This window comes from Adelges cooleyi, unplaced genomic scaffold (assembly GCF_023614345.1).
Source record: "Adelges cooleyi isolate 19-005CV unplaced genomic scaffold, UGA_ACOO_1.1 ACOO_flye_CR_arks_rails_tigmint_CR_PRNA_31, whole genome shotgun sequence".
Lineage (NCBI taxonomy): Eukaryota > Metazoa > Arthropoda > Insecta > Hemiptera > Adelgidae > Adelges > Adelges cooleyi.
In genome coordinates this window covers 69,997-91,132 of record NW_026095981.1, presented here as the reverse complement: position 1 = coordinate 91,132, position 21,136 = coordinate 69,997, and the positions used below count along the sequence as shown (strand labels likewise).

The window sequence follows — 21,136 nt, the reverse complement described above, 5'->3', positions numbered from 1 at the left end:
TATTTAACAATAACTTTTTATGGAGTTTTTAAAAATTGTGTTTTTTTAATAATATCATAGGAGCAGTATTTTCATTTATGACTTAATTATTGTTAAAATTTATCTTAATCTGTACATAGTAATAAAATAATGAAATATTTTATACAAAATTAGAGCTACAAGTTGATAAACTAAAAAATTAAAATTAGCACGAAGCAGATTATCTAATATTAGACAATTTAAACAATCAAGCGTTAATCTCTTTAAATGAATAACAGTATAACAATATGCAATACATAAGTTTTCCTTTAAAAAAATTGTGTAATAAAAAATACATTTTGAGGCGGTATACTGCATAAAAACCAACACTTAATCTGAATCCAAAAAACAACAGTCCTCTTCATAATTTGCAGGTAGTTGGACCTTATATACTCATAGTTGACCTTCGGTAAGGTTATATAACGCAGTCTATAAAATAACGAGATAACGACAGTGGTTTTGTCGTATCAGAATCATAAGGTGTCTTAATAAGTACACGGATAGGTTTTTTTCCCAATAAATCGAGTGTCTACTACAATCAGTTACACGATTTGGTCGCCTGTGATATCATGTAATAAACACAATATTATGATACCGATCATTGGGCCCTAACCTAATCTAACACGGATAGACGTTACCAACTTGTAGTTTTTAGTGTCTGTTCGTTTCTCACATCTGGTACACCGGGTTTTTAGTAAAAAAAAAAAAAAATAAATAAATTTGTGTAAACTTTAAGTCAAAAGTGGTACTTGAGCACAAAACCTAATAGTATCATTCTGCATAGATATAAATAAAATTGTTATAATGAGTTGATCAATTTTTTTTTAAAGATTTTAGGTGTTTTTGTTAAAATATACGAAATCTGCGAAAACAGTTTCCCGGCAATTAAAAAAAAACTGTGGTGCCGAATTTTTTTCCCGTTTAATATGTTAAGGGTACATATGAGTTCCAACTACTGGAAAATTTTCAACCCAAATGTTTTAAAATTACCGCTAAAAACCCGGAAAAACAAAATAAATTGTACCCCCCCTAGGGGGGTGGGAAATGGGTATAATTTAAGTTTGACACAACTGACGTGTGCGGGCATACCAAATAATTATTTTTTATACATTTCAACTCGATCCGACTCTTTTTCTCGAAATTATAGCCATTAAAAGTTCTAACTTTTGGTCTGGAAGGAATTGGTCTAGTATTAAAAAAGTTATAGTGTATACAGCGAAAAAAAAAACACACATCAGAGTAAAACCAATACCTTCTCGCTTTGCCACGAAGCTAAAAATTACTGGTGCTGTTTTTGTTGACCTTACGGCAGCATATGACACGGTCAATCATAATGTTCTACTACAAAAAATATATTATCACACAAAGGATTGGGATTTGGTCCAAATAGTCGCGTCTCTTCTACACAATCGTCGTTTTACGGTGACACTGAACAATAAATGGAGTAGGTGGAGGAAACAAAGAAATGGCCTACCACAGGGTAGTGTTCTGGCTCCGACATTATTTAATCTACATACCAATGACCAACCTATACCCGAAGACACAAGACACTTCCTATATGCGGATGATTTGGCAATTACAGCCCAGGATATATTATTTGAAAAAGTGCAAGATAAATTAACGAGAACCCTAGAATCCATGAACGTGTATTACACTAATAACCAGCTAAAACCAAATCCAAATAAGACACAAGTATGCTGTTTCCATTTAAGAAACAGAGATGCTAAGAAACGAATAGACATAAAATGGCTCGGCGATACACTACCCTATACTGACTACCCAGTCTATCTTGGAGTAACATTAGACAGGACACTAACGTTTAAGGAACATTGTATTAAAACGAAAATGAAAATACAGACCAGAAACAACTTACTGAAAAAACTGTCGGGTACTCAATGGGGAGCACGACCACACACAATGAGAACAACGGGACGTTGCACTAAATGATACCTGCCGAGCTATAACGGGGTGCCTCCGACCAACACCGATAAACAAAATATATTGTCTGCCAGGAATCGCCCCACCTAGAATTAGAAGGAGTGTAACTACGGATATAGAAAGAGCAAAACAGCTAGAAGATGATAGACACCCCACGTTTAAGTATGAAGCTATAAGAACAAGACTTAAATCCCGACAAAGCTTTATTAATTCGTCAATTGAACTCAAAGACCCCCCAGACCAGACTAGACTACTAAGATGGAGAGCTGAAGCGGAATTAGATGACCCCATCCAACCTAACCAGCAACTACCACCTGGTACAGACCTACAGTGGAACCTATGGAAAACCATCAATAGATTGAGAACTGGAGTCGCAAGAACAAGATCAAACATGGTGAAGTGGAGTCTTAATAACAAGGAAGACGACAAGTGTGAATGCGGCGAACGACAAACAGATGAACACTTACTCATGTGTACCATGAATCCAACACAGTGTAACAAGGACGACTTAGTACAAGTAAACAAGAATGCCATAGACATAGCTACACATTGGCTGCAATATAAGATTTGACAAAGTTACCGACCATTAATATTATTTATTATTTATTTACTTATTTGTTTATTGATTTATATATATGTTACCTATTTTATAACTAACTGTGATTATTGGCAATTTTAACTGGACACGAGAAGAAGAATTTGACCAACATTATATTTTTCAGAGGGTAACTTAATCCCCTAATTTTCAAATTAAATAATATATTTAACATTTTGATTCATTGTGTTCGAAATATATCAGGAATATATGAAATAAATAATAATAGACAATATTTTCATGCAACGAGAACCAAATTAGTTTACGGCTAACGCAATGTTTTATTAGGCTTAGGTGTTTTTTACATAAACTGCTGTTGTTTTCCAAATAACATTGCCATTGCATACTTTTATACTTCATACTTTTATGACCTAGTTTCTATATAGTTTGAATAACTTTTATTAAATAATGTATATTATAATATATTGAATATTTTTTTAACACGTTAATATCCAAATTTAGTAATTATAAATGTTTCAAAAAAGAAAAACTAAAAATTACAATTATTTTATGTCCTATATTTAATGAGTCATCCATTTTCACTATAAAACTAATATTTCAAAGATTTTTACTATTTATTTGTGTACTACCCTCCTACGCAGAAAAACAAAATAGCTGGTGCAACCTAAAATATATATAATGTAGTGACATGATTCATTTATTTTGACCTAACTAAGTGTTTTGTAGAAACAATTTTTTTTTTTTAGTTTTTGGAACTAGAAATTTATTAGGCAACTATAATAAGCGTATTTTAATTTAGCCAAACTTCTAAAAACTCAGTCCAACTAGATATGTATTTTGCCGTTATATTAACCATAGTTAGAGTGGGATCAATTTTGTATTTTTCAGAGGGTAACTTAATCCCTAACATTTCGAGTCATTGTGTTCGAAATAAATCAGGAATATTTGAAATAATGGACAATATTTTCATACTACGATAACCAAAATTGTTTTTTGCTTACGAATTGTTTTATCAGCCTTAGGTGTTTTTTTTATAGAGATTGCTGTTGTTTTCCAAATAACATTGCCGTTGTCGTCATACTTTAATAACTCGGTTTCCATATAGTCTGAATAACATTTGTTAAAAAATGTATATTTTATTTATTTGAATGTTCTTTTAACACACTATTATCCAAATTTAGTAATTGAAAATGCTTAAAAAAAAGAAAAATTAAAAATCAGATTTATTATTGAAAAAATGGGTCCTATATTTTATGAATCATCTGTGTTCACCATAAAACATACATTTGACGTATCTTTACAATTTGTTTGTATACCAACCTCTTACGCAGAATAAATTATTAGCTGGTTTAAATCTAAAATATATTTAAAGTAGAAACACGATTAATTTCTAGTTGGCTTAACTAAATGATTAGTTAGAACCAATTGTATTTAGTTTTTTGAACTAGAAATATATTGAGCCCCTATAATAAGCGTATTTTAATTAAGACCAAATTTTTAAACACTCAGACCAACTAAAATGTATTGTGCCGTTATGTTACCCAAAGTTTTATTTGGACCAACTTTGAATTTGTCAGAGGGTAATTTAATTACCTTAGTTTATATGTTAAACAATACAATTAACTTTTTGCCTTATTGTGTTAGAAAAATATCAGGAATATTTGAAATATTGGACAATATTTTTATGCAACGATAACCAAAGTTGTTTACAGCTAACGAATTGTTTAATCAGCTTTGGGTGTTTTTCAGATACACTGCTGTTGTTTTCCAAAAAACATCGCTATTTGCGTCATACTTTAATAACTCGGTTTCCATAGAGTTTAAATAATATTTGTTAAATAATGTATATTATATTTATTTGAAATTTTTTTTGACATAAATATTCAAATTTAGCAATTATAAAAGTTGCAAATATAAGTTAGCTGGTGCAAATATAAAATATAGTTAATGTAGAAACACGATTAATTTCTAGTTGGCTTAACAAAACGATTTGTTAGAACCACTTTTATTTAACTTTTAACTAAAAATATATTGAGCCTCTATAATAAGCGTATTTTAATTTAGACCAAACTTTTAAACACTCAGTCCAACTAAAATGTATTGTGCCGTTATATTACCCAAAGTTTTATTTGGACCAACTTTGAATTTGTTAGAGGGTAATTTAATTACCTTAGTTTATAGGTTAAATAATTCAGTTAACTTTTTGCGTTATTATATTAGAAAAATATCAGGAATATTTGAAATATTGTACAATATTTTTATGCAACGATAACCAAAGTTGTTTACTGCTAACGAAATGTTTTAAAAGCCTTAGGTGTTTTTTAGATAAACTGCTGTTGTTTTCCAAATAACATTCCTGTTGTCGTCATACTGAAATAACCTAGTTCCTATATAGTTTGAATATAATTGGAATAACATTTGATAAATAATATATATTATATTTATTTAAATATTTTTTTGACATAAATATCCGAATTAATTAATTATAAATGTTGAAAAAAATTTAAAAATTATAGTTAATTTTGAAAAAAAAGTGTTCTATATTTAATGAATCATCTGTATTCACTTTAAAACATTCATTTGACATATCTTTACTATTTGTTTGTATACCAACTTCCTACGCAGAATAAATTATTAGCTGGTGCAAACCTAAAATATATTTAAAGTAGAAACACGATTAATTTCTAGTTGGCTTAAGTAAATGATTTGTTCGAACCAATTGTACTTAGTTTTTTGAACTAGAAATATATTGAAACTCTATAATAAGCGTATTTAAATTTAGACCAAATTTTCAATAATGTAGTCCAACTAGAAATTATTGTACCGTTATATTAACCAAAGTTTTATTTGGACCTACTTGGAATTTTTCAAAGGGTACTTTAATCACCATAGTTTAAAGGTTAAATAATATATTTAACTTTTTGCCTTATTGTGTTAGAAAAATATTAGGAATATTTGAAATATTGGACAATATTATTTGCAAAGATAACCAAAGTTGTTTACAGCTAACGAAATATTTAATCAGCCTTGGGTGTTTTTAGATAAACTGCTGTTTTTTCCAAATAACATTGCCATTTGCGTCAAACGTTAATAGCACAGTTTCCATATAGTTTAAATAATATTTGTTAAATAATGTATATTATATTTATTTGACATAAATATCCGAATTAAGTAATTGTAAATGTTAAAAAAAAAGGCAATATAAAAATTAGAATTAAAATAGAAAAAAATAGTGTTCTATATTTAAAGAATCATCGGTATTCAGCATAAAACATATATTTCATACAGCTTTACTATTTAATTGTATACCACGCTCCTACACAAAAAAAAAATAATAGCTGGTGCAAATCTTAAATATATTTAATGTAGAGACACGATTTATTTCTAAATGCCTTAACTAAATGATTTGTTAGAACCACTTTTTACTTAGTTTTTTTTAACTAGAAATATATTGAGCCCCTATAATTAGCGTTTTTTAATTTAGATCAAATTTTTAATAACTCAGCCCAACTAGAAATGTGTTGTGCCGTTATATTAACCATAGTTTTAATTTGACCAACATTATATTTTTCAGAGGGTAAATTAATCCCCTTAATTAATTTAAGTTAAATAATAAATTTCACATTTCGATTCATTTTGTTGAAATATATCAGGAATATTTGAAATATTGGACAATATTTTCATGCTACGATATCCAAAATGTTTACTGCTAACGAAATGTTTTATCAGCCTTTGGTGTTTTTTTGATAAACTGCTGTTGTTTTCCAAATATCGTTGCCATTGTCTTCATATTTATTAGCTCGGTCTCCATATAGTATAGATAACATTTGTTAAATAATGTATATTATGTTGATTTGAAAATTTTTTAACATAAATATCCAAATTTAGTAATTGTAAATGTTAAAAAAAGGCAATATAAAAATTAGAATTAATACAGAAAAAAATTGTGTTCTATATTTAATGAATCATCGGTATTCACCATAAAACATATATTTGATATATCTTTACTATTTAATTGTATACCACCCTCCTACGCAAAATGAATTATTTGCTAGTGCAAATCTAAAATTTATTTAATGTAGAAACACGATTAATTTCTAGTTGGCTTCACTAAATGATTTGTAAAACCGATTGTACTTAGTTTTTTTAACTAGAAATATATTGAGCCCCTATAATAAGCGTATTTTAATTTAAACTAAACTTTTAATAACTCAGTCCAACTAAAATGTATTGTGCCGTTATATTAACCATAGTTAGAGTGGGGCCAATTTTGTATTTTTCAGAGGGTAACTTAATCCCTAACATTTCGATTCAATGTGTCCGAAATAATTCAGGAATATTTGAAATAATGGACAATATTTTCATGCTACGATAACCAAAATTGTTTACTGCTAACGAAATGTTTTAAAAGCCTTAGGTGTTTTTTAGATAAACTGCTGTTGTTTTCCAAATAACATTGCCGTTGTCGTCATACTGAAATGACCTAGTTCCTATATAGTTTGAATATAATTGGAATAACATTTGATAAATAATATATATTATATTTATTTAAATATTTTTTTGACATAAATATCCGAATTAAGTAATTATAAATGTTGAAAAAAATTTAAAAATTATAGTTAATATCGAAAAAAGAAGTGTTCTATATTTAATGAATCATCTGTATTCACCATAAAACAATAATATGATATATCTTTACTATTTATTTGTATACCACCCTCCTGCGCAGAATAAATTATTAGCTGGTGCATATATAAAGTATAATTTAAATAGAAACACGATTAATTTCTAGTTGGCTTAACTAAATGATTTTTAGAATCGATTGTATTTAGTGTTTTGAACTAGAAATATATTGTGCCCTTTTAGTCACCATAGTTGTAGTTTGACCAACTTTTTTCAGAGGGTATTTTAATTATCTTAGTTTATAGGTTAAATAATATATAATATATTAAGCGTATTTTAATTTAAACCAAATTTTTAAACACTCAGTCCAACTAAAATGTATTGTGCCGTTATATTAACCATAGTTAGAGTGGGACCAATTTTGTATTTTTCAGAGGGTAACTTAATCCCTAACATTTCGTTTCATTGTGTTTGAAAAATATCAGGAATATTTGAAATATTGGATAATAGTTTTATGCAACGATAACCAAAGTTGTTTACAGCTAACGAATTGTTTAATCGGCCTTGGGTTTTTTGGATAAACTGTGGTTTTTTTCCAAATAACATTGCCATTTGCGTCATACGTTAATAGCTCAGTTTCCATATAGTTTGAATAATATATGTTAAATAATGTATGTTATATTTATTTGACATAAATATCCGAATTAAGTAATTGTAAATGTTAAAAAAAGGCAATATAAAAATCAGAATTAAAATAGAAAAAAATAGTGTTGTTTATTTAATGAATCATCTGTGTTCACCATAAAACAATAACATGATATATCTTTATTATTTATTTGTATACCACCCTCCTGTGCAGAATAAATTATTTGCTGGTGCAAATGAAAAATACATTTAATGTAGAAACACGATTAATTTCTAGTTGACTTAACTAAATGATTTTAGAACCGATTGTACTTAGTTTTTTGAACTAGAAATATATTGAGCCCCCATAATAAGCGTATTTTAATTTGGATCAAATTTTTAATAACTCATTCCAACTAGAAATGTATTGTGCCGTTATATTAACCATAGTTTTAATTAGTCCAACTTTGTATTTTTCAGAGAGTAACTTAATCCCCTTGTTATTCAAATTAAATAAAATATTTAACATTTTGATTCATTGTGTTCGAAATATATCAGGGATATATGAAATAATAGACAATATTTTCATGCAACGAGAACCAAATTAGTTTACGGCTAACAAAAAGTTTAATCAGCCTTGGGTGTTTTTAGATAATCTGTTGTTTTTTCCAAATAACATTGCCATAAGCGTCATACGTTTATAGCTCCATTTCCATATAGTTTGAATAATATTTGTTAAATAAATACATATAAGTACAATTATGATCACTACATAGAATAAAAGTTACTATAGTTTTTTTTATATATTTATTTTTAATAATATATTATGTCACATTTTTAAATTGGCATTATTTGAATACTTTAATTATTTCATTTAGTAGGATGATTTACCAATATAAATATATATGATCACTATCGAGTACCCATCTGTTTGGGGTTTTTAAAATTATGTTTTGACTTAATTTGTTGTTTTAATATTTTAACTTTGGAAAATTCAGACATTGTAGGTAAGCTATGTGGAAATCAATAATTCACGCTAAAAAAAAAGCTAATAATTGTCTGAACATATATTTTTTCTTACTGTTTAATGTTTATTATTTATATATTATAAGTATATATATATTTTTTTTTTGAGCTTCTGTTCATGTGCTTGAACTAAATTAGACACTTATTAATATTGACTATTTTGTTGTTTTGTGTAGTGTGATTTCAGACATTGGGCATTATTAAAGCATAAAAATAAGATATCAATTTCAAATCATTTTTATTGAAACTAATTTTTCATTTAACTAAATGATTAGGTAATATTATAATATCTGAAGCACTGAATAAAAATAGCCAAAATCAGAACAATGCATTTAAAAATGTATATTGAAATTCAACATCGACATTTAATTTACTATTTTATTATTTACAGAAGTATAATTTAAGTTATTCGGCGAATGCTCCATCCTAAGAAAGTTAAAACTATTGATTTTGCAAAAAATTTTTTTGATTGATACTACATAATGAAAAACACAATTATTTTAATATTTTTAATTATTATCATTTAGTAGGATGAATTGTTGGTTAGCCATCTAAAAAAAATATCAATATATGGATTTTTACCCTTCATGGTCTAATTAAAAAGACATGAATGTGAATATAAATTTATATATTACATTTATAATATGTCTCTGGAAAAGTATCAAACAATATAGGTATTTAATGCACTGAATATTATTATTATTATTATTATTATGTAACTGTCCAGATCTAAACACTTAAAAGTTATTTTATTTAACTGTTTATCATTCTGTACTCTTTGACCGTTTTTATAATCACCGCCGGACACTCGAATAACCAAACATCAAAATATTTGCTACAAATTTTTCCCAATGGCCAGCTCTTATCAAGTCTCTTAAACTTTTTAAAAAAACTTTACTTAAATCTAATTTTAAACCTGTAACCTCTTCTTAGACTGTAGGCTACAAACCTAGGATATTTTTAGTTGGCAAAGCGAAGCGACGGCGCCGAGCGAGTGCCAAAACAATCGGAGACCTGCCGTCCTTATCAGTTATCAATACGAATTCCGCCCGCTGATAAGAAACTGGACATTGGTAGTTCATACAATTTTGTAAAAGCGGTAGCAACCCAAGTAAGCAACACCGGAAGCTCTAGTCTGTTAATAAATTGACATGGTCGAAATTCACAGAAACCCTCTTTTTCTTAATTATTGCTTATATAAAACTCCTTTTACCCGATTACTTTCAATCCCCACATTAAATCATCAACAAAATATAATATTTATTATTTTTATTTTAATACGTTTTTAATTTAAATACAATGATTTCGATTTTTATTACGATACGATAATATTGAACAATGATCACCGTTCTCACCAATAAATAATAATATTTCAATAGTAGCAGTGGCGTCATTTGGGGGGGGGGGCAGGCGCGGGCATTTGCCCCACCCTTGATTTTTATTGGCCGTAAATTATCTGTTTTTTATGCAACTACCTACATTTAGTAATAATTAACCGCCCGAACTGACTAACAAGTATAGGTATGGTAATAGGTAATAGGTAATAGGTATGCAGATTTATACAATTTGTGTTATTACTGTTTTGTGTTTGAGTGTTTTGGAAAAAATATTTATCTTTGTGAATGAACGGTGGAATTATCGGAAAGACCATTTCGGATCCATTTCGAATGTTAATCTGTTCCGCTGTTATCTGATATGAGATAAGAGATATGTCGTACGTTCAACGTTCAAAATAGAAATGAATAATAAATTCAAAATAGTTTAATTCTCTATGTTAAGTTACTCTTGGCCAGATAATAAACACTACAATTTTTTTTTATTATAATTCCACAACTAATCTAAATGTATTCGGTACTTCAACGAGACATGAAAATGTTCTATCGTGGTTGCAGACTCGGCTGAAAAATGGCTGATTTTGTTTCGGTTATGTGCCAGAGCTAAGACATGAAAATGTCAAAACTGAAATGTCACCCCTGAATAGCAGGCTGAACCGTTCTTAAATGATAAGCCAAACTGGTAAGACGTGAGAACTGTCATCAGCAGTATTAATTCTAATATGACTTACTTCGCAATACGAAATTCGTATAAATTATTATTAAAATTTAAACGGTAAATGGTAACGTGTTAAAAAGTGTATTAATCGATAGAAATTACAATCGATATTATCGGACTCGGACCTCCGGGCAAATGTACATGGCCGAATCGTATGTTGACGGGCATTGCGATTGCGCCGGTTATTGATTTTAACGTCTTCCCGCTTCCCCCTGCCCATCAATCCAGGTCACAGCTTCCAGGGCCCAGCATTATATTATCCAGCTTATTCCACAACCACCGCCCGTCAGTTCATGTTCTGAGATACTGCGTCTTGGATTAAAAGAATATTGTTTTGCTGTTTCTTCATTAATCTACGGAAATGACATTGAAAAAACTTAGTATCGAGAATTTGGATGTGGCGGACAAACGCGTATTGATAAGGTACTTTTAAATTCAAATTATAATAATTATTATTGTTGTTTCGTTTGGAGTAGGATGGAATTTAGAAGCTCGGACAACCGTCTGAGTATATTTTCATACCAAATGCATTTTGTCAAGTTTTATTAAGTAAATTGTTTGTTAGTTGCACGTGTTTACAGCATTTTGCTCAGGGGCACAGCAGGTAGTCGCTTTTTTTTTGTTACATGGAAAATGTTTAAATGATCGGAACCAATTTTACTTTATCGGACACCCTTTTTTTATGTCACATCATAATGTTTTTTCGCGCTGATTACAAATCTGAAGTCGGAAATTGGGCGGAGTCCTCTGTTCAGAAGTTACAGCTACTTGAACTTTAAGAATATTGTTACGCGAGACTACTGCGGCCCCCTGGGCGGCAGGCTCTGAAATTGATCGGTGAACCTCAACTGCGTGGCAACTCTATGCACTAGCAATCAGTACTTTGGTGGGTCAGAAGTAAAAAAGTTCACCCGTTCCCTTTCATATTCGAGGAAATACTTAAATATAATTTTCAACTTAAAATTATGCCACGCTATAACTTTTTAAAAAAAGTCGAATTATATCCAAATCTGTATGGAATATTTTTGGAACACAATACTTCGGACCAAACGAATACCATAAACCCTTTTCCCCTAGAAGGAATGGAACTTTTTTATATTTCGCTTTTTTAAGCGAAGTTTTATGAAATTAAGTTCTGCGAATTAGTCTGAAGGTAGATCTAGAACAGGGCTATAACATAATAATCTTCCCAAAAATATATAGTCAAAGTTTTTTGATAAAGGAAAACCAAAAAAAAAAAGCGGAAAATTACATTTTGTTGTAAATTTCTAGGTTTCTATAGGTGAGTGAATCAAGTATGGGTAACAACGGTAGTATATTATTATAGACAGTCTTCCCTAATTGTATCCCTCTTTATACTACAAGTACATTTTTTAGCACATTATGTCAAAACAATACTTTTTATCAATATTTATAATTCCATCATTACAGATTCGTATCAAAGCGTTTATTTCAAAGTGATTTTATCACATTCAGTTATAATAATTCTTATAGACCTGTAACCTCCCCCGCCCCAATATGCCTCTACGTTTATTCTGGATTTTTAAAAGTTGAATTTATGTAGGAAAATGTATTTAGTATTAAAATAAACATAAAAAGTGTAAACCTGTATTTATAAATATAAAAATTAATTTTCATGAATAATTTCATGTGTCCACACATACATGCCAGGCGGCAAAAGCCGCATACATATGTGTGGACCTGCCTATAAATAATAATTCATAAATAAATGTAGTTATTACTATTTTTAGAGTTTATCTTTTAAGTATTGCCTATTTTTAATATTACATACCTATTATGTAAAATATATGTTTTAGTTTTTTCGATTTATTTATTTATATTTAGAAAAAAACAATTTTAACAAACGTAATTTTGTTACAGTTAAATCAATCCGTTTGTAACTTCCTCCTTGATAAAATTTTTTGGTATGCCTTTGTTTTTTATTCATTGCTTTACATAGCAGCCAGCAACCATAATTTTTCTATTATACAATTTATAAATCTATTTTAGATAATATATTATGACTTAAAACATAATGTGTTGAAATGTTGGGCAGGGGGATATTAACGTTTTAAAAACGGACCAGCATAGGCTAACCTTAAAATATGATTTTCTTTGCGAAAAATAAAAATGTATTTTAATACAAATTATTTTTGTTATTTTGGCTGTAAAATTTTAATTTGATGTTTCAATTTATCTTATTTATTTAAATGTAAATGCTTAAAAAATCATTTAAAATTACACGCAAGCAAAATAAATTGAGCTAAAAATGTATAATTACTAATGAATAGGTTTTTTTTTTTAGAGTTGATTTCAATGTTCCTTTAAAGGATGGCGAAATAACTAACAATCAACGTATTGTTGCTGCTTTGGACACCATTAAATATGCTATTGATAATGGTGCTAAGTCTTTGGTTCTAATGTCACATCTTGACAGTCCAGATGGCTTTCCAACTGCTAAGTATTCTTTAAAACCAGTGGCTGAGGAACTCGAAAAACTTCTCAACAAGTAAAATATGCAACTATTTATATAAATTTACATAAATCTGCATAATCTTTAGTTAATAGTTTTACAGGGTTTAGTATATATTTTTCTTAATTATTAAACTTGATTATGCCAATTTCTGGCTATAACTACTAGAGCTCACGATTTGTAATGTATTTAAACATACTAGTGTACCTGTGAATTAGCTAAGCTGAACCAGGACCGTTTAAGATCCATGTATTTTAAATACACGTGTATTTAAAGTTTGTACAGTCAATGTTCAAATATCCTTGTATTAAATTATATATTATATTCTATGTAGTATATACTAAAAATTCGGGAGTTTATTTATTTCATTTTATTAATTTATCTAAGTGTATAAAACACGGTTTCACATACATTAATACACGCGTACACAGATGTCAACATACGAATCTGAATTTATAGATAACAGTGTTTTTAACTACACATGAAATTGAGTACACCTCTGACAACTACATTTTCATATGTGTCGTTCATTGTAATTGTATATTGAAACAGTGAGCTTTTTGTAAATTAATGTGTATGAAAAACAATAGAAATATTCATTCAGCGTTTACTATTTTTTATTTAGTTTTACATTTATTGGAGTCACTAAATGTGACTCCATTAGGTAAGCAAAAATATGTATATTTTGAAAATTTGGAGTTACACCACTTTTACAATAAACGCCCTATATGCAGATTAAAATGGTTTAAACAAAATAACAAAATGTAAATAAAACTTTAAAAATAAATGACTACATTATACAGAAATAACACTTATGAAAAAGTTAAAATATTTAAGTCAACTTTACTGTCAAATCTGTTTTATTTAAAATGTTTAATTCATGTAAATGTAGTTCAACAATTTTTTTTTAAAAAAATGTGTTTATTTGTTAAGTCTCTGGCGACTTATCCGCTATTGGTAAGCTGATATGATTTACAACTTAAAAAGAACCATTCAAATTTAGTGGCGACCATCCCATAGGAAAGGTGTTCAAGCAATACTTTCAAAGCGGGGATGGTAGGAATTTTAATTGCTTAAAAAACAGTGTACAATATAATATGGTGGTCAAAGGTATATCTAATATATTATTAGTTTAGTATAGTACCTAATATTTTTTTATATAAGCGACAGCATGTCTGTCATTGCTAAATTGTTTTATGTTACACGAAATATGTGATAATTTACATTTCTCTTAAATTTGTTTGTTTCTATTATTTCATTATTCCTGTCATCTTGAAATGTTTTAAAAGTTCATTCTTTATTTACCTTTCTTTCTATAGCAAATCATCCCTTTCTACAATCCTCGAAAACGACGTGGACAAATATTTCGTAAAAAACAAAAAGCGATTAAATTCAATACATGTTTCATAAAATAACTTAAATATTTGTATACTTTAGGAATGTTACATTTTTGCCCGATTGTGTTGGGGCGGATGTTGAACAAGCTTGCGCTGATCCAGCTCCAGGTACTGTTTTTCTTTTGGAGAATCTCCGGTTCCATATTGAAGAAGAGGGAAAATGTGTGAACGAAGCTGGTGAAAGAGTGAAAGCCGACAAAGGAAAAGTTAAAGAATTCAGAGAGTCATTGCGGAAATTGGGTGACGTATACGTTAATGATGCTTTTGGTACTGCGCATAAACCTCATAGTTCTATGCTTGCTGAAGGATTTGAAAAGCGGGCTGCGGGATTTTTGTTAAATAAAGAGATGACATATTTTGCCAAGGCTTTGGATAATCCCGAAAGGTAAAAACAATTTATCCATTTTAATTTATTGATTATTTCTGATATCGTTTTAAAGTTGTATTAACATTTCCAATTAATTTCAGACCGATCTTGGCAATATTAGGAGGGCCCAAAGTTACTGATAAGATTTGGCTCATTGAACGTTTACTTGGCAAAGTCGATGAGATGATAATTGGTGGGGGTATGGCATATACTTTCTTGAAACAAGCAAATGACATGGAAGTAAGAAGTAAATTTTATAAAATAAAGTTATTCGGTGAACAGATATTGTATGCATTTTTTTAGATTGGAAATTCTCTTTACGACGAAACTGGGGCAAACCTTATTAACAAGTTTATATATAAAGCATTATTTCGCAACATTAAAGTTCACTTACCCGTCGATTTTGTTACCGCTGATAAATTCGCTGAAGATGCAAATACTGGTTTAGCATCTATTACTGGAGGAGGCGTACCCAAAGGATGGATGGGCTTAGATTGTGGACCGAAATCTCGGAAATTGTTTGCCGAGCCAATTGCTCGTGCTAAATTTATTGTATGGCACGGGTAAATTTATTAGATTTATTTTTAATTATTCCAATTACACTATTTAATAAAGTAATTATAATAAAATAAATATTTGTATTCCCTATATTCCATTATAGACCTGTTGGAGCCATTGAATTTGAAAAGTTTACAGCCGGTACAAAGTCTGTAATGGATGCAGTCGTAAAGGCGACCGCAAATGGTACTGTATCTATTATTTGTGATGATGATACAGCTACTTGCGCAGCTAAATGGGGCACTGAAAGCCAATTAAGTCATGTCAGTACGGGAGGCGGTGCTGGCCTTGAATTACTTGAAGGTATGTGTAATATTTACTTTCAGTTAGTTTAATTTTAAAATATAAAAACCTTTTTGAATTTTGTTATTGTATTTTTATTTACAGGAAAAGTGTTACCAGGTATTGCAGCATTGTCCCCCGCATAAATAATTTTCATACTACAAAATTATTGTCTCTAGTCATATAACTTATCTAGAATCTTTAATTTAAATTATAGTCTTTTAAATTATGGTGTAATGTGCCAAATGTTTAGCCAGTGTGAAAATTCAAGATTTGCTTGTTACTTACTAACTGTATTTTCTGCTAAAAAATTATTAGAAAAAATATGATAACAATATAAGATTTACCGTTCTATACTTAACATGGTCTCTGAATATTTTAAGTTATAAGGATTTGAAATGAATAAACGTATAATAAACGTACTCCTTGTTTCACAGTTATTTTTCTTAGACAACAAGTGTTACTTCCTTCATTCATTTAACAGTTTAAACAAATGTTATTTTCTTGCATTGCTGAATAATATTTAATCCGATGCTTAGTACAATAGTGATGTTTGGAAATGTAATTTATATCTACATCTAAGGATAAACCAAATAACTATTATGTATTCAACATTTAATTAAATATATGTATCTTACAAATTATAAACCATAGTTCATTTAAAATTAGCATATACTTAATTATGTATATTTTTAAATTATTTATAATATTATTATTAACTATAATATAAAGTAATCAACTAAATAAATTATCATTAACAAAAAATACATATACAAATTACAAGTATTTTCAGTATATTATATTATGAAGACATTAGGTGTAAATTGTTGTTTTATGAATTTATATTTATAATTTTATTAGAACTTGGTGCGATTAAAAATAATAATGAAGAGGGCGTCGCACCGGCGATTTTCAAAAACATGTTTACGCAAACTGAAAATAACTCGCTTAATTTTGGTTTTAGAGTTAAAGCACTCATTATAAAATTAAAAGAAAACAATATTCCGGAGGGCAAGACGGTGTTTTTTTAAAAAAAAAATCATATTTTAAAAAGTTACAGTCATTTAAAAATGTTAAAATAGTCGTTATTTCTAAACTATGTATTGAGCGTTATACTTGGAATAATGAAAAAAAAACGCACCGTTTTGCCCTCGGGAATATTGTTTTCTTTTAATTTTATAATGGGTGCTTTTTTTCTAAAACCAAAATTAAGCAAGTTATTTTCAGTCTGCTTAAACTTGTAGAGATGAAAAAACATTTTAAAATCGCTTTCAAGGATGCTGTGATAGTTCAAAAAATAAATTAACTACCTAACTAAATAGAGTCCTAGTTATTGAACTAATAATACTAAGTTAATGTTATGTTTAGGTATATAATATGTAAATCTGTTTCTTCAATGTAATTAATAAGATAACCGATTTTCACTATACACTAAACGAATTCTTTATTAATAACAATACACAATTTTTAATAACAAATAACAAATACCCCATAATAATAATAATGAACAAAGGATTATGAGGAAAATATTTTATCATAGTACACATTAAGTGACAGTATATTATAATGTAGTCTGATACTAGAAGACCACTCAACAGTGTTGCCACTGTTACATATATGTATTTAAACTTTATAATCTGAGTTTTTTTGGAATTCAACTGTTAATAAATGTCAGGCTGTAGAAAATACGTTCAAGAATTGCTTAGTATATGTCCAAATGTCGCCATTTCAAAAAGAATGTACGGAAATTCCTTTGAATGATTTTATCATGTACATGGATGGTGTTCAAGATCTTACGGATGTCTTGAAGGATTTTAGTGAATGAAGTTTTAATGAAGAAATTACAAAGTCAATGAAAATACATACTATACACATTTTTTATATTTATTACATTTATTAAAAACACTTAAATTAATAAATCTAAAAATAATTATTACAATTGATTTTGTATTATTGGAAAAAAAAAATGTAATGTAACGCGAGTTATACTAATGAGGTATAACAAACGTGGCATATTTTATGTATTTTTATAACGAGTTTACCATTTTTGTATGAAAAACACATGTAAAACGTTGTCTAGTCTGCGTTTTCTTATTACTGAATTTTGGTAGTATTATTCATTTAGAACAGGAGTTGTATAAAAAGTTTCTTCTGTGTCCTCGTCGTATTGAAAACCAAGGCGGCGCAAGTGCTCGCTTATATATCCGGTGTAAGAATCCAGTGTACTTACATAATAATCGTAAAGGTTAATCATGGTATTTAAATTTCTATATTCAGCCGCTAATTTCTCTGTATTGACCACGCTGTGTTCAGGTTTACAGTCAGTGATCAAAATGATCTCCAAGGAATGCGCATAGAACATGATTGGCCAGTTAAGCCCGTCTATTTTGAGAAATAGTCGAATCCTCTCCATAGGCTCGAAAAACGGACTAGCAACGACCTTTTTGTCAAAAGCATGGAGTAGCCTGAACACGCTTACCAAGAGTGACATGACGGACGCACCTGTTGCAACACTTCTTCTCAGCTTACTCCAACAATCGTCGGCGACAAACTTCGGTGAAATGCTGTTACACTCGTCGATCGTGTGGGCCATTAATCTGAGGAAATCGTTTAATTTCTGTCCGTAACCGCATCCCATCATGAAGGGTATGGTTTTCAACTTGTCTATTGGCCCGAATTGGACGTTGGATGTAGACAATCTGCGTTTCCATGTCCAGTAAGGACCGAAAGTTTTGACCTTGTGAAACCACATGTCTTGCCAATGTTCTAGTCTACTCATGTAGTTGACATGATTTACTTCGGCCGCAGACAGTCTACCGTTACACCGAGTCACGTCCTTTAAAACGGCTAACGCGATTAAAAACTTAACAATAACATTTTTTTCCATGGTAAAACCGTTTTAGCGCCGACTTCTTTTTTTTATTTATAAAACAAATATTACCTACATGGTCTACAAAAATCAAACTGTCTGGATTAACTCGATTTCTGCCACGTCAGTCTGCCACGACAGTCCTCCGAGCAAAGGCAAAAGACACGTACTAATTGTTTGCTCGGGACAATTGTAATTACTAAAACTTTAATTGATACGTCAAATTTTTTGTTTGCCTTACGTTTGATATACTAGCTCTTTGAAATGTGCACAGTTGCTGTTTAATTTGTACACACTAGATATAATTAGAAAAAAAAAACAGCACAGTGCGATCGGGGCATAGTGGGGACGGAACGTAGAGCAGGTGTTCGGAGACGTCAAAAGTTTTTTAAGAAATGATTTATATCTATATATATATATATATATATATATATATATGGATGTTTAAAAAGTTTGGAACCCTTGATTTTCTAGCCGCCTTTGATTTTTTTGAAATTTGACTTTTGAATGTTATTAGGTGAAACTTAACGGCTGTCTGAAGCCCAATTCCAAAGTTTAAACTGATGTAGTTTGCAAAATTGGCTCTACAATAATAGTTGAAATTGCCTACACAGCAATAAGAGTTATACCTGAAAAAGCCATTATTGACAATTTTTTTTTTTAATGTGATTTAAAAGTAAAACAATGCAATTGAACATGAATATTTGAACGTTTTATATCTCTGGGAGATTTACATATTTATCGAATATCTTTATATCTAACGTATTATTGATTTTTAATGAGTATACCAAATTATTTTGAATTCAATAAAAAAAAATTTAAGCTTATTTCGTTTAAGTATAGCACATTTTCAAATCATCGTACACGTGTACTCAGTTCTAGTCCTTTCAGACATTTCACGTGGACGCGAACCGAAAACAATAAGAAAACATAATAAAAATAATATCCTGCTTTGTTTGTATAATAATTATAGTGTTTCATCTACAAAAATTGATTAGGTATGCGACCAAACAAAAAAAAATGTCTTACTATCGATTCCCCTGAATACTAAGTTAAGTTGATTAATTGAAATTTTTTATAGTCAAAAACTCAGTCGAAAAAACTATTTAATGATTTATTAAAAAGTGAAATATGTGGGCAGATGCCCAAACGAAGCACGCTATTCTTTCATGTAGCTAAATTGTCTACACTTGACGCCGTTTTTAGACCAGGCGAGTTTCTTGTCAAATTCGAATAATATATTGATTTCAAAATTATAGTAAATACCATAGCTATACCCAACAACTAGGTATATAGGGCGTAGTTTAGCTACAGATAAAACCTGGGCTTTATTTGAAATATTTTTGAACCAATTACTTCATGTATCATGTTTGCAGATCAGAAATCATACACGGATTGTATTTATAAAGACAAATATTTAAAAATTTCATCTCGCCCCTTTAAAATTTGAGAAAAACATCCAAAAGTTTGGCGTCAAAACGTCTTAATGACATAACTAAAACGTATTCGTCAACACTTTGAAAACATATACATTTTTTGCTGTGTCCGTGACGTGTGTTAAGTTAGCTCCCTTATATTATCAAAATAGATCCAAAACAATTATAAGTAATTTTAAAGTGATTGTAACCACGTTTTTTAAATTTGTAACTTATTTTTCGCCCCTCTACATCGTTTTCAAAATTTTCCCCAGCCTCCCTAAATAATAAATTTGTGAGTAATTGTAAATAGATTTTTAAAATTTGTCACTTATTTAACTAATAAGCGCTCTATTTAAAAAAAAAAATTCGGTCACAGGTTCTCACGGTCATAGGCTCCACATAATAAAATGATCATAGATAATACAACAGAATAGATAAAATCAGAATGGACATTGATTTACACGAAGAAAATGTCATCATTTACACGGGAAGCATAATATGCCGTTAATAATACTGGTATAATGTACTTTGTTTTTTCGGTTGACATTTTATACTTATCAGTTATCACTACTTGGTTTAATATTATCAAACAAACATACTAAATTGATAAAGATATTGTATAATGTCAATAATTGTATAATTATTAATTTATACTTACATAATATTTTTGTTATTATTCGGGTATAATAAGACATTGAATGGGTTATAATATAATTTTTCTATAAAGTACATGTTATTCATTATATACATATTTACAAAAATTTTTGAAAATGATTACCGTTTTATTAGAGATAACACATTTTATAAATTGTTGTTTAATAACGCTGACAAACAGAACAAGCTTGTTACCTAATTCTGGCTAAATTGTATCCAATTTCTACGTATAGCTGTTTGATATTATATTTATAATTTGCACATGCGATAGTTGCAATAAC

The 21,136-nt window shown here is 29.2% G+C and overlaps 2 protein-coding genes across 3 annotated transcripts in view; one reads left to right on the top strand and one right to left on the bottom strand.

The window, feature by feature from the left end:
• Positions 1-21,136, bottom strand: part of LOC126839950 (uncharacterized) — a 71,590-nt gene that overhangs the window by 12,323 nt on the left and 38,131 nt on the right. Inside the window, exon 2 of one of the 2 annotated variants that reach the window (XM_050575420.1) lies at positions 17,949-18,159. The exons of the other annotated variant lie outside the window; for it this stretch is intronic. Coding sequence (XP_050431377.1) covers positions 18,028-18,159 — 132 coding nt within the window. The 3' untranslated portion in view covers positions 17,949-18,027. Of the gene's footprint in view, positions 1-17,948; positions 18,160-21,136 lie in introns of those variants that run through there. 2 annotated transcript variants of the gene reach the window in all.
• LOC126839948 (phosphoglycerate kinase-like) lies at positions 11,128-16,069 on the top strand. Its single transcript, XM_050575418.1, has 7 exons — positions 11,128-11,260; positions 13,143-13,346; positions 14,748-15,092; positions 15,176-15,314; positions 15,378-15,637; positions 15,736-15,935; positions 16,020-16,069. Exons 1-7 carry the CDS (start codon positions 11,199-11,201, stop codon positions 16,058-16,060), a joined length of 1,251 nt encoding a protein of 416 aa, XP_050431375.1. The 5' UTR covers positions 11,128-11,198; the 3' UTR covers positions 16,061-16,069.